The following is a 15,146-nucleotide window of genomic DNA, read 5'->3' as shown; positions in this document are numbered from 1 at the left end:
AGATTTTCACTCTGCGCCAAATACGGGAAAATATCCAATGTCGAACGAGGAATCAGACGAGGTGACAGTTTGTCGTGAGACCTGTTTAACATCCTGCTGGAAAAGGTCATACGAGACGCAGGGGTGAACAGAAATGGCACTCTGTACACCAAACAACACATGGTACTCGCCTACGCCAATGGTATCGATATAATGGGTCGAACATTGCGAGCGGTAAACGGCGAGAAGACCAAGCTGATGGTATCAACGAGCAAGACGCCCAGTAGACTCGGACCAACTGTGGAACTTGAAAACAACAGCTTCCAGGTAGTCAAAGAGTTTATATACCTTGGTACAGCCATAAATAAAACGAATGATATCAGTACCAAACGAATGACATGCTACTATGGCTAAGTAAGCAGTGTAGCATGTCATTCGTTTGGTACTGCTATCATTCGTTTTATATGGATCTGAAGCATGGGTAGTTGCGCAAGCAGATAAGCAGCTCTTGGTGTGTTTGAAAGAAAAATTCTCCGAATTCTCGACATAGTCGTATTGAGCTGCAGCGATTACGCTGCACCCTGCTCAAAAGGCATAAAAAAGCCTACTGATGGTTCCCACAGAAGGACCTTACCCACGAATTTGATGGAAAGACCAAGTAGAAGACAACATATTGGAACGCTCAAAAGTCATAAAAAAGCGAGCCTACTGAAGGTTCCCACAGAAGGACCTTCCCCACGAATTTGATGGAAAGACCAAGTAGAAGACAACATCTTGGAACGTGGTCTTTCAAATTGGAGGAGATGAGCACAAGACCGACGCGCTTGGAAATCTTTTTTAAGCTCGTCTTATGGAACAACCGTTCTGTAACAAGCCAGCTAAGTAAGTAAGCCATGGGTCTCTATCTTACCCTTTTGCATGTAACAAACATATTACCTTGTGCCACAGTGTGGTGAAGGGTATAAAAATATCTGTATTCGGGATCTAATTCCATTGGTTCAGCAGAAACACAAACGAAATTCGCTAGGCGAGTTCGTATTCTTATTCCAATTTCAAAAAAGCGGTGACTTCCACTCGTTCAATCTATAATTAAGCCTGTCTAGTGGACCATTACCAAATGCGAGACATTCATATCACTCAATACGAATTAAGTAGCCTACACCAGCTAGATTTCAGTTGTGCCACAACCTCACTAGTTTGTTTAGGTAGCTACGCTACTGCTATTCTGTTCAGCGACGTAGACTGAGGGAGGCCCTCCCCGAAATGAAAATTGTCCACAGTAAATTTATAATTGCAACAGCGATTATTTTTTTTTTCATTTTGTACTAGTGAAGCATGTATACGTTCATGCTTCAGTTGATATCGATGGCGGGTGTATAAGGTCCTCGATTACTGCCAGCTAGTGACTAGAGAACTTTTTTCTTATAGATACTACCGAATGTGACCTCTAGAACCTTAGGACAATTTTTGGTTGGGTCGTTTTGGCTCGTACAAAACCATCATAAGAAATGATTGTCTTTGGCGTAGTGTCAGGGGATCCTCATAATGTTAGTCTGGCTAATAAGCAATTTTTCGACGATTTTATTTCTCTTCGTTGTGATTGTCTTTATATTGGTCAGAGAATATTCGAATTCGGAATATAATATATTTATTATTATTTCGGTACCCTTACGGAACATCATCTATGAAACGTTCTATTTTAAAACCAAACAAAATGTCCATTCCAAACAATGTGTAATAAGAACACTAATAATACCAACTAAAATTCATTGATTGGGAATAGTGTAACACACGTTTTATTTTGTTAAAATTGTTTTATATTATTGGATAGTATATATATTTATTTTTTTGATATTTAAAACTTTAATTTTATAGATTTCATTGTCTTTGTTTGTTTGGCTAAATTGCAAAAATAGTTTTTGCAATCGATTTTATTTTTTTTCATATCAACAACTCATACTTTTTGTTGTTGTTGGATTTTTTGATTAACTATCACAGATTATATAGATACTTACATTACAAAACAGATATATACGTACATACATACATGATGATTATTGTTGAAAGTTAAATAACAAACAAATACAAGACATGTTTAAAAGATATATCAAAACATTAAAATGTAACACAAAAATATTAAATAAGAAAATTAAATTACAATTACAATTAAAGAAAAAAATTAAAATAAAAAAGCTTTTATCATGCTTGGAACACGTTAAAGAGTTAAATATTTGTTTGATATTAAATTATTATTATTATTGCCGTTTTGAAATTAAAACAAAGAAAGCGTCTAAAATTGTTTTTAGATTTTGAGGTTAATAATATATACGGGGGGTGGGGGCGGAACAAATTAGGTATGCAAAGCAAAATGTTGTAATTGTTGTTGAGCCAAATTAGTATCATGCTCTAAATTGCCATTTGTTGCTGATGCGGATGCAGCAACAGTGGCAGCACCAGCATTGGTGGTAGCTGCTGTATTTGTACCCATGTTCGAATTCAAAGAATTACCACTGGCACTGCGCAAAGCATTAACATTTGTCATCGATCGATTAGTTACAGCCAGCGAACTGGCATCTGAGCAAGCGGAATTAGTGGATATGGCTCGTGAGAGATTTTGTAGCGTACCGGGTAGAATTCGGACATTGTCACAGCATTCACACATATTCAATTGCGGATGATTACGGAATGTACACATATTGCACTCCCAGTGCTCGATTAACTCCTCGTCGTCATCGTCATCATCATCGTAGTCACCACCATTATCCGTATCTGAATAGTAATGATGAACATCGTCGTTTAGGCCAACGCCATTGAGATGGCTGGGTGATGGTGGATGATAGGATTGGGGCGATTGTTGTTGTTGCGAATAGATTGAAGGCGATAATGAGTGCGAATGTTGGAATTGTTGTTGTTGATGCTGTGTATAGCCCGTTCCCAGTAGGGGAGACGACATTGTGGCGTTGTGGCCATTGAAATTTGGCAAAGAGGCAGGTGTGTGCGGTGATGTAGGTGTTGCTGTTGAATGATGTTGTATTATATCTAAACTTGTTTGACGGGGTGGTGGCGGTCGAGGTGGTGGTCTGTCATTTCTTTGTCTTGGGAATGGTTGTGGTGTTTGTTGCTGCTGCTGTGGATATTGATTAGCCATTGGATTACCTGGTGAGGTAGGAGAGAAAATAGAACACGAGAAATTAATTTAATTCAATTGGATTAGGAAAATTATTCCCACCAAAATACTTACTACTCCTCAGCATTGCTTGACATTCAGACCTTAATCTCTGTATTTCTGTATCCAGTCTTTCCGCTAAACCATCTGGTATGGTACCTGTTATTAAATTAACTTCTTGTTCCACCTGTCCCAAACGTTTCTTATTTTCCCGCAAGGCCGCTGCCAATTTGTCACGCCGTTTCTTTTGTCGTTCCAGGACCTCGGCAACAATTTCTGTTTTGGGATAGAAAACAAGAAAATTTAAAAAAGAGAATTAAACAGAGTCTTAGTGGGTAGAAAATGTCCGTTCAAAAAACGTCAATAATGGTCTATATTTCATTGTAGCACCCATACAGTTATACGAATCGATTTTATTAATTTATCAAAGACCAATTGGTCTGCATGGAGACTCGAGGTTTTTATAAAGACCAATTGGCCTGCATGGAAATCCGAGGTCTTCGTAAAAACCTCGATTTTATTAATTTATCAAAGACCAATTGGTCTGCATGGAGACTCGAGGTTTTTATAAAGACCAATTGGCCTGCATGGAAATCCGAGGTCTTCGTAAAAACCTCGATTTTATTAATTTATCAAAGACCAATTGGTCTGCATGGAGACTCGAGGTTTTTATAAAGACCAATTGGCCTGCATGGAAATCCGAGGTCTTCGTAAAGACCAATTGGTCTGTATAGAGACCAGAGGTCTTTATAAAACCTATTGGTCTGTATAGAGACCAATTGGTCTGTATAGAGACCAGAGGTCTTTATAAAGACCAATTGGTCTGTATAGAGACCAGAGGTCTTTATAAAGACCAATTGGTCTGTATAGAGACCAGAGGTCTTTATAAAGACCAATTGGTCTGTATAGAGACCAGAGGTCTTTATAAAGACCAATTGGTCTGTATAGAGACCAGAGGTCTTTATAAAGACCAATTGGTCTGTATAGAGACCAGAGGTCTTTATAAAGACCAATTGGTCTGTATAGAGACCAGAGGTCTTTATAAAGACCAATTGGTCTGTATAGAGACCAGAGGTCTTTATAAAGACCAATTGGTCTGTATAGAGACCAGAGGTCTTTATAAAGACCAATTGGTCTGTATAGAGACCAGAGGTCTTTATAAAGACCAGACCAATTGGTCTGTATAGAGACCAGAGGTCTTTATAAAGACCAATTGGTCTGTATAGAGACCAGAGGTCTTTATAAAGACCAATTGGTCTGTATAGAGACCAGAGGTCTTTATAAAGACCAATTGGTCTGTATAGAGACCAGAGGTCTTTATAAAGACCAATTGGTCTGTATAGAGACCAGAGGTCTTTATAAAGACCAATTGGTCTGTATAGAGACCAGAGGTCTTTATAAAGACCAATTGGTCTGTATAGAGACCAGAGGTCTTTATAAAGACCAATTGGTCTGTATAGAGACCAGAGGTCTTTATAAAGACCAATTGGTCTGTATAGAGACCAGAGGTCTTTATAAAGACCAATTGGTCTGTATAGAGACCAGAGGTCTTTATAAAGACCAATTGGTCTGTATAGAGACCAGAGGTCTTTATAAAGACCAATTGGTCTGTATAGAGACCAGAGGTCTTTATAAAGACCAATTGGTCTGTATAGAGACCAGAGGTCTTTATAAAGACCAATTGGTCTGTATAGAGACCAGAGGTCTTTATAAAGACCAATTGGTCTGTATAGAGACCAGAGGTCTTTATAAAGACCAATTGGTCTGTATAGAGACCAGAGGTCTTTATAAAGACCAATTGGTCTGTATAGAGACCAGAGGTCTTTATAAAGACCAATTGGTCTGTATAGAGACCAGAGGTCTTTATAAAGACCAATTGGTCTGTATAGAGACCAGAGGTCTTTATAAAGACCAATTGGTCTGTATAGAGACCAGAGGTCTTTATAAAGACCTGTATAGAGACCAGAGGTCTTTATAAAGACCAATTGGTCTGTATAGAGACCAGAGGTCTTTATAAAGACCAATTGGTCTGTATAGAGACCAGAGGTCTTTATAAAGACCAATTGGTCTGTATAGAGACCAGAGGTCTTTATAAAGACCAATTGGTCTGTATAGAGACCAGAGGTCTTTATAAAGACCAATTGGTCTGTATAGAGACCAGAGGTCTTTATAAAGACCAATTGGTCTGTATAGAGACCAGAGGTCTTTATAAAGACCAATTGGTCTGTATAGAGACCAGAGGTCTTTATAGAGACCAGACCAATTGGTCGGTATAGAGACCAGAGGTCTTTATAAAGACCAATTGGTCTGTATAGAGACCAGAGGTCTTTATAAAGACCAATTGGTCTGTATAGAGACCAGAGGTCTTTATAAAGACCAATTGGTCTGTATAGAGACCAGAGGCCTTTATAAAGACCAATTGGTCTGTATAGAGACCAGAGGTCTTTATAAAGACCAATTGGTCTGTATAGAGACCAGAGGTCTTTATAAAGACCAATTGGTCTGTATAGAGACCAGAGGTCTTTATAAAGACCAATTGGTCTGTATAGAGACCAGAGGTCTTTATAAAGACCAATTGGTCTGTATAGAGACCAGAGGTCTTTATAAAGACCAATTGGTCTGTATAGAGACCAGAGGTCTTTATAAAGACCAATTGGTCTGTATAGAGACCAGAGGTCTTTATAAAGACCAATTGGTCTGTATAGAGACCAGAGGTCTTTATAAAGACCAATTGGTCTGTATAGAGACCAGAGGTCTTTATAAAGACCAATTGGTCTGTATAGAGACCAGAGGTCTTTATAAAGACCAATTGGTCTGTATAGAGACCAGAGGTCTTTATAAAGACCAATTGGTCTGTATAGAGACCAGAGGTCTTTATAAAGACCAATTGGTCTGTATAGAGACCAGAGGTCTTTATAAAGACCAATTGGTCTGTATAGAGACCAGAGGTCTTTATAAAGACCAATTGGTCTGTATAGAGACCAGAGGTCTTTATAAAGACCAATTGGTCTGTATAGAGACCAGAGGTCTTTATAAAGACCAATTGGTCTGTATAGAGACCAGAGGTCTTTATAAAGACCAATTGGTCTGTATAGAGACCAGAGGTCTTTATAAAGACCAATTGGTCTGTATAGAGACCAGAGGTCTTTATAAAGACCAATTGGTCTGTATAGAGACCAGAGGTCTTTATAAAGACCAATTGGTCTGTATAGAGACCAGAGGTCTTTATAAAGACCAATTGGTCTGTATAGAGACCAGAGGTCTTTATAAAGACCAATTGGTCTGTATAGAGACCAGAGGTCTTTATAAAGACCAATTGGTCTGTATAGAGACCAGAGGTCTTTATAAAGACCAATTGGTCTGTATAGAGACCAGAGGTCTTTATAAAGACCAATTGGTCTGTATAGAGACCAGAGGTCTTTATAAAGACCAATTGGTCTGTATAGAGACCAGAGGTCTTTATAAAGACCAATTGGTCTGTATAGAGACCAGAGGTCTTTATAAAGACCAATTGGTCTGTATAGAGACCAGAGGTCTTTATAAAGACCAATTGGTCTGTATAGAGACCAGAGGTCTTTATAAAGACCAATTGGTCTGTATAGAGACCAGAGGTCTTTATAAAGACCAATTGGTCTGTATAGAGACCAGAGGTCTTTATAAAGACCAATTGGTCTGTATAGAGACCAGAGGTCTTTATAAAGACCAATTGGTCTGTATAGAGACCAGAGGTCTTTATAAAGACCAATTGGTCTGTATAGAGACCAGAGGTCTTTATAAAGACCAATTGGTCTGTATAGAGACCAGAGGTCTTTATAAAGACCAATTGGTCTGTATAGAGACCAGAGGTCTTTATAAAGACCAATTGGTCTGTATAGAGACCAGAGGTCTTTATAAAGACCAATTGGTCTGTGTAGAGACCAGAGGTCTTTATAAAGACCAATTGGTCTGTATAGAGACCAGAGGTCTTTATAAAAACCAATTGGTCTGTATAGAGACCAGAGGTCTTTATAAAGACCAATTGGTCTGAATAGAGACCAGAGGTCTTTATAAAAACCAATTGGTCTGTATAGAGACCAGAGGTCTTTATAAAGACCAATTGGTCTGTATAGAGACCAGAGGTCTTTATAAAGACCAATTGGTCTGTATAGAGACCAGAGGTCTTTATAAAGACCAATTGGTTTGTATAGAGACCAGAGGTCTTTATAAAGACCAATTGGTCTGTATAGAGACCAGAGGTCTTTATAAAGACCAATTGGTCTGTATAGAGACCAGAGGTCTTTATAAAGACCAATTGGTCTGTATAGAGACCAGAGGTCTTTATAAAGACCAATTGGTCTGTGTAGAGACCAGAGGTCTTTATAAAGACCAATTGGTCTGTATAGAGACCAGAGGTCTTTATAAAGACCAATTGATCTGTATAGAGACCAGAGGTCTTTATGAAGACCAATTGGTCTGTATAGATACCAGAGGTCTTTATAAACACAAAGTGGTCTGTGTAGAAACTACGGGATTTTCTATCACCACCGCCATGTTGCTTGGTCGTTCATGTGAAATGGCAAATCAAATCAATTTTCGAAGAAAATCCAAATCTAATTTTAGATAGAGATGATCTATTTTTCGTTAAACAAATTAAAAAAAAAGTGTCACGCCAATATAAAAATATCCAAGAAGCAAAACATTTCATAATTTATTTTTACCTAAAATTTTCTGAGAAAAAAAAACATTTTTAATAAAAATAAAAAAACAACAAACTCACACACATAAGAAATTAATCTATTGGCAAGGAGAAAAAACAAGAGCAACAAACACACCCACAATGGGAGGTGCGAGTCAGTTCAGAAATAAATAGATGATTTGTTTATATTGGGATTTTTTATTTGAAATAAAATGGATTATAACTCGTGATCATTTGAGAATTTTCTCAAATAGCAGCATGGGAAATTCGCACACACACACACACACACATAGACATAGATTTTCAATTATTGCTTTCTATATTTTTTGTGTGTTTCAAATATGCAACACCATAGAGAAGAAAAATAATAAAAAATGACATAGATTTATGTGTGTGTGTTTGAATGTGATTTGCCCTGAACTTGAAAGTGAAAATGAAAACACTGAAAAAACATTGCAAATTATCTCTTTTTTTTTTTGACGTCAACAAATTGTCACGTTAAGCATTCATCACAAACAACAAAAATAGCTAACATGGCAAATTAAACGATTAACTGGTTAATATCAACTTCAAAGGAATATTTAATCCGCCTATATACTTGACGGATCCATAGGTTAATGAAATTTTAAAAATTTACCTTGGCCGAATTTTAATAATGGAATGTTTGAATTGATCAAAGGAATTTCTCCTATGGTCTCTATACATACAAATTGGTCTTTAAAAAGACCTGTGGTCCCTATACAGATCTCTGGTCTCTATGCAGACCAATTGGTCTTTATAAATACCTTGGGTCTCTATACAGCCCAATTGGTCTTTATAAATACCTCTGGTCTCTATACAGACCAATTGGTCTTTATAATGACCTGTGGGCTCTATACCGACCAATAGGTCTTTATAAAGACCTAGGGTTTATATACAGACCAATTGGTCTTTATAAGGACCTAGGGTCTCTAGACAGACCAACCAAGAAATTATTGCTTAGCGCAAAAGAAAAATGCCATTAGACTAAAATGTTGGTTTTAGTTTCCCCCACTTATTGTCTGTCATTGATAAGGCAGCAGATCATTGTATAATTTGTATTGTTATTTCTTTTTTTTTCGAAATTTATAGATAAGAACAACAAAAATAACAACATGTAGACAAACAAACAAAAAAATTCCACCACAATTTACGTTTCATTTTAATCAAAAGAAAATATAAATGAAAGAAAATTTGAACTGAAATGCATTCCAAGTGTATTGGATTTTTGTGGTGGTGGTCAATTGAATTTAAATGCAGATGACCGGAAAAGTGAAATGTAAAGGAATGTGGTTGGTTAAAGGCCTATACGTAAATGTTATATTCGAATAATGTGTTTACACATTAAACCGGTTATTACATTTGATTTACATAATAGAAACCAGTGAGCGGAGCAAAAACCATTGATACCCTACACAACTACCACGGAACTCAAATTTTCTGCGGATGTTTATTCCGAGCCTGGGCAATATTTCGTGATATTTGCACCCTCTTGCCCGATTAGAGGTAAATAGCACAAAAAATTAAGTTTTCGGTCCACTTCATTCCAAAATTATTATCTGATCATCACCGAAAATTATAGGCGTTGTCCTTGATCAAAACTGGAACCTCATGGAACATTTCAAAGCGATCAGCTCTATAGTTCCGCTCTCTAGAGTGATAATGGGTTACAAAATAATATAGGAATACGGAGATACCTGTAAATATGTAGGTGTAACTCCCACATCCGAGCACATACAACAATATAATTGGTATTAATTTAAAGGTCAACCACTCCTCTTGGATATAATATAAACTTCTCGGGTCTGTGTCCTTCAGGGGTAAATATATACCCTATAGAATACAAATTTTGTAATTTTTCACAGAAAAGTCAGGGTCCATTTGACCCGCTAAATATTGACCGATCTCTATAAAAACAGGCATGCTTATTCTTTGGCCCGATCCCCTTCTCCATGGAAAATTTCACGATGTTCGGGCCATTATTGCGGCCTCTGGAGCGACCAGAAAAACCGACCAAAATTTAGTATTTGGTCCATTTCATCCCCTAAATATTAGCCGATCTTTTCCAAAAACAATAGGGGTCTTCATTGGCCAGAACCCATCCTACATGCAAAATTTCGTGAAGATTGGTCCATAACTGTGGCCTGTATCGTGTTTACAAATTATAATGGACAGTCGGACGGACGGACACACATGTCTAGATCGAATCAGCTAGTCGAGATATGACGATCGGTATACTTAAAAGTGGGTCTAGGACCAATATTTCGCGGCGTTACAAACTCTTGGGGCTGCACAAAGCTATAATACCCTGACAACATAGTTGTGTAGGGTATAAAAAGAGAAAAAAATTGAAATATGAAAGAAAATCCCCGTTGAGCCATAAACGAGTTTTTTATTTATAAAAACCCCAAATAAATTTCCATATACCTTCCACCTTCTAATAATTGCTCTCTTTTAATTTACAAAAAGTAGACTTCGTGAATACCCATACTTTTAGAATAGCTTATCACTCTCATCGTTATCACGTGCTGTTCCTTTGCTAGCGCAATGCTATTTTCTTGGAAATTTATTTTGCACATACGCTTCGAGTTTCTTTATTGTAATTCCACAAATACTTTAAATTGCTGAAGTGATCCGCTTATCATTAATTTTGTCATAGTTCTTATCGAACTATTCTTCTCTATAACAGCTAGTTAAATATGTATGTAACAGAAAAAATGTCAGTAATGATATCGAAGAAATATTAACAAAATGTAAATAAAGTCCGCCACTCACTATACATCATGATGTCATGTCGAGGAACCTATTCGTGTATATATGAGATTGAATATTGAGTTTAAATTTTTTAGTTTTTTTTTTTTTTTTTATTTGAATGTATGAAAAAACTCAGCTGCGGAGGCTTGCGAATTTTGTATAGGAGGTATACCAAATCTTGGTCCGATCTTTCCAGTTTTTTGTCAGTTGCTTTATAGACCAATTTCCATTGAATTTGGTTAAATATTAAAGATTATATAGGCCAAAACAGTGAAACTTTCAAGACCCCTTATATGGGAGGCATATCAAATCTTGGTCCGATTTATCCAATTTGTTGTTACTTGCTCCTAAGGCCAATAATTCTGAGTGGTACAACAAAATCGTTTGCCTGAAGTCTTCGGAGAATTCGAAAAACGAACACGAGAACACAAATAATTGTTTTTTTATTCTGGCACATAAATAGTTTAAATGGTGTAATGCCCAAATAAAATTCATTGAGGCTCTTGACCTGATGATTTCGGAGACAGGTACTTAATTTTTTTTAATAATGGTCTTTATCAAAACCTCGTCAAGAATTTGGTCATTAGAAAACAAAAAAATTTATTAGTAATCTGTTCAGATTTATTTATAGCTCTCATTTATAACATCGTCCGATTTTATGTAAATGGTGCACTAAACTGCCAAGTTTTGTCCGAAATAGGTCTACACTGATGTGTGATAAGTTTCGTGAAAATCGGTTCAGATTTATATATAGCTCACATATATAGTTCCGTCCGATTTTATATAAATAATGCACCAAACTAACAAATTTTGGCCGATTGATTTTCGATTGGTTTTCGATGTTGTTGTACTGATCTGGTAATTTAAGAAATTTACTTTATACAATAATAGAAGTAGTTTGATTATTTAATATTTCACAAGAGTTCAAAATGACAGATATTAGGCTATATAGGTATAGCACATGTGAATGCGGGGAATGAAAGAGGGGGGTAAGCAGCTACTATGATTAATAAACGTAGTTCTATGTGGTACAAAAAGTCGCCAAATTTTAAAAAGCTGTGCCATAATATACACAACTGGTTTTGCACTTGAAATTGAAAAACGGTCAAAATGACCGCCTTCGGCAATCTAGTGTTAATATAAATGGTGCACCAAAGTCCCTATATATCAATCGATTTGAACGGAATTTCGCATAGCGTATTAAATTAAGTCTAGAATGATTAAATGATGTTTTTAAAATAAAAGCACGCATTTCTAAATTGTCCATTGTAAATAATTTCGGATGCGTCTTTTTTCTCTTTATAAGCCGGAGGCAGGTCCTCCTCCAGGTAGTCCACTTTCAATTAGAATAGAAGGTATAGGACCATACAACACCATATGTAACGAGATTTTCTTATATTTTTCGTTTAGTTCGATAGATAAAACACGTGGCAAGTTAATCGAAAGCTAAACACAGCGCCATTTTGTATTTTTTTAAGCAAGTAGGCGTGATTAACTCTTTAAATGTGTCTTGCTTGTGAGCCGTCCGAAGACGAACTGATGCATCTTTTTGAACACCTGTTTCTATATGAAGGAGTTGCCAGATCGAAACAAAATTTAATATGTGTTCATTACAGAGAAGGAAGTTTCCAAAACACTTAACTTTTTTCTGTTTATACCGCGCTTTTTGTGCTAGGCTAAGAACTGTCCTCGTATTGTACTTATTTAAAAAAATACTGTTTGAATGTATGACATCTGCATACGGCCTTTATGCCCAGTGTCTTATTGTCATACCCACTTGTCAAATTCTTCTTTCTCTTCTTCTTCGATGTGTTCAACATTCTCCTCAACTTACCATCTTCAGCTTGCTGTGGTGCCAAACACATATTGCCAAATTCACCGCTACCAATACCCTGAGGTGATTTCAAATTGTTATTTGGATTATTTCGCCGTTGCTGTTGCTGCAGATCAATAATGGCCGTGTTATTATTGTGAAATTGTTGCAGCTGCTGTTGTTGTTGTTGTTTCTGTTGCTGTTGTAAATACTGTTTTTGCTGCTGCTGTTGGATTTGTTGTTGCTGTTCGGCATATAAAGAATTTACACGATTATCATCACCATCCGAATTACCATCATATTGATTTTCACAAATATTTACTTGTTGTTGTTGTCCCGCCATACGCTGTGGACGTCTGCGACTGGCACTAAACACACCTCCCTCATCCGTCACGGTTATGTGGAAATTTTGCTGATAACCCAAACGGGCATCATACGATGTACTCGAATACGAGAGATGTTTACCACCACCACTTGCCCCCGAAAACCCGGGTCCCGCGGTTATATCAATGGCCGATGGTTGTAGGGCAGAATTAAGGACAGTGGTGGGTGGCCTTAGTGTTAGGTTGACTGAGGTATAACTTTTTTGGGAAGTACCCACGGAATTTGTGGGCGAGGAAACCACCGACGATGAGGTGTAGCTGGTTGGCGTTAAGGGCGCTGTAGTACCGCCGGGTGTTGTGGCAAAGTTGGTTGTCTGTTGGAAAAAATCACGCGTATACGGTGGCTCGGGTTGTAATGTTATGACTGAACGATGGCGTATTGGCGATTTGTTTTGTGGACTATTCTGCTGCTGATGGTGGTGAGTTTTAGATGTTGTCGATGATGTGGGAGAGGGTGGTGTTGATATTGACACATTAACGGAAATCTCTGATTCCGATAGGGGACTATTGCTAGCTGTTGTTGGGTGAGTGGAAAGAGAATCGCCAGAGTTGTTGGCGTTGTTGTTGTGGTGGTGATTACTTGAATGGGAAGTGATGTGATTGGCATGATGGTGCTGCTGCGGTGTCGTACTCGCAGACAATGTGCTGGGTTTGGGGGCAATGGGAGGAAGTGGTGCTTTACGCACCGGTTTAGTTGTCGTTGCATTATTTAGTGCTGCTGCTGGTTGTGGTTGTTGTTGCTGTTGCTTATGACGCTGCTGCAGAAAATGCTCTTGCAATTGCACATTTAAACGTTGCCTTTGTTGTTGCTGCTGTTGTTGTTGATTATTCAAATTGAGCGTTGTGGGTCTTGCTCTGGGCTGTGGTGTTGGTGTCTCACCAATACCAATGGCCCGATTATTCTCAGTACATCCACCATTCTTCTCGCTGTTGTAGGTTTGATACTCTGGCTCTCTTTTTTGTAAGACTGTTGGTTTTGTATTTGTTGTAGTTGTTGGCATATCATTTAATTTCATTTCGTTGATAACGTCGTTGTCGTCGTCACGAACATCCAACGGCGCAGAAGATGCACCACCACCTGGCGTACCAACAGAGGCAACGTTTTCTTCGCCAGATATGGTTATCTGCTGCTGCTGTTGTTTATTGAGTAGATGACGACGAACTGGAGAATTGTTGTTGTTATTCACCGATGACGGCGGAATTTTTCTCTGCAATTGTGGTGAGTTGATTTTATTGAGCGTTGGATGTGTTGGTGCAGGTCTTACAGGTTTCAGAGGTGGCTTCAATGGTGGCTTCTGTTGCACAATGGGCTTTTGTTGTAGTGGTGGCTTAACATTAACCGTTGTTGGTGTTGTTATTGCAGTGCTGTTGTTGTTATTGTTATGGTATTGTTGTTGTTGTAGCTGTTGAGCGTTATTCACCGAATTTGTATTTGGCGGATGTAAAACTTTGGCAGGATATGCTTGAACTGGTATTGGATTCAATTCCAATTCATTTCTCAACATTCGTATACACTCGTCACGTTGATGACAATTCTCATTGACACATTGGGTCACTATGTTATCGGGTATGGTGGGAAATTCTTGTTTCATTTCATGAAACAAGTGCATTATAGTTATATTTGTACAATTGCACGCGGATTTCTTGGTGTGTGGTGTGGAGGTGGCGGAGTTGGAGTTGGAGGTTGGAGATTGCGGCGTAGACTGTGTGGTATTGTCATAAACGGTTGATGGTGAATTGTCGCCGTTGTTATTAGTTTCAACACAGTTAGTGCTGTTGTTATTATTGTTTAGAGATTTACTATTTTGCGGATTTTTTAGAAAATTTCCTGGCGGCTTTGGTGGTTTAGCCGCCATCTTTGGCCATCATTTAACAAAATCACAAACCTTAAATGAGGAAGAGAAGAAAATGGCGTAAATGATTAATAAGAAATTAAATATTACTTTAAAATCAAATATAGAATAAAATAATATTTAATAAAATAAACCACTAAAAATATTTTAAAAATAAAATATTAACATAAAAAAATATATTTGAAAACAAAAATATCTCAAAAGAGCCTGTTTGTATGCAGAATTCGAAAAGAATCCGCTTATTTCTAATATAAAAGTAATTGCTATAACGAGCATATTCGCTTGTGGAAAGCATAACTGAATACTATCGGACGCGATCTAAGGGGAGACGGGTGCTAATGATCCTTGGACTGATGTGGCGAATATTGACGCCCCTAAAATAAATATTAATTATTTTGTACCTGGTGTCGGTTATTTGAATTGTTTGGATATTCTGTAAACCTTCAGAGGGGACTATTGACTAAACAGTTGGAGAGGTTTTAGGTAAGGATTTAATAAAACATTC

General features: G+C 37.4%; 2 protein-coding genes across 2 annotated transcripts in view; both read right to left on the bottom strand.

The window, feature by feature from the left end:
* LOC133338139 (4-aminobutyrate aminotransferase, mitochondrial) overlaps positions 1 to 15,146 on the bottom strand; it is a 129,270-nt gene that overhangs the window by 40,067 nt on the left and 74,057 nt on the right. The window lies entirely within an intron of this gene.
* LOC133338129 (myb-like protein AA) lies at positions 2,330 to 14,644 on the bottom strand. The gene is made up of 6 exons (XM_061546314.1): positions 14,210 to 14,644; positions 13,834 to 14,098; positions 12,599 to 13,755; positions 12,427 to 12,532; positions 3,216 to 3,421; positions 2,330 to 3,166 (listed from the first exon to the last, which is right to left on the bottom strand). The coding sequence occupies exons 1-6, from the start codon at positions 14,642 to 14,644 to the stop codon at positions 2,330 to 2,332; spliced, it is 3,006 nt and encodes a 1,001-aa protein (XP_061402298.1).

Source organism: Musca vetustissima, unplaced genomic scaffold (assembly GCF_032173495.1).
Source record: "Musca vetustissima isolate MV318-11 ecotype Yass unplaced genomic scaffold, APGP_CSIRO_Mvet_v1 utg32807, whole genome shotgun sequence".
NCBI classification, from domain to species: Eukaryota; Metazoa; Arthropoda; class Insecta; order Diptera; family Muscidae; genus Musca; species Musca vetustissima.
The sequence above is the reverse complement of the archived record's forward strand: the minus strand, read 5'-3'. Positions and strand labels throughout refer to the sequence as shown.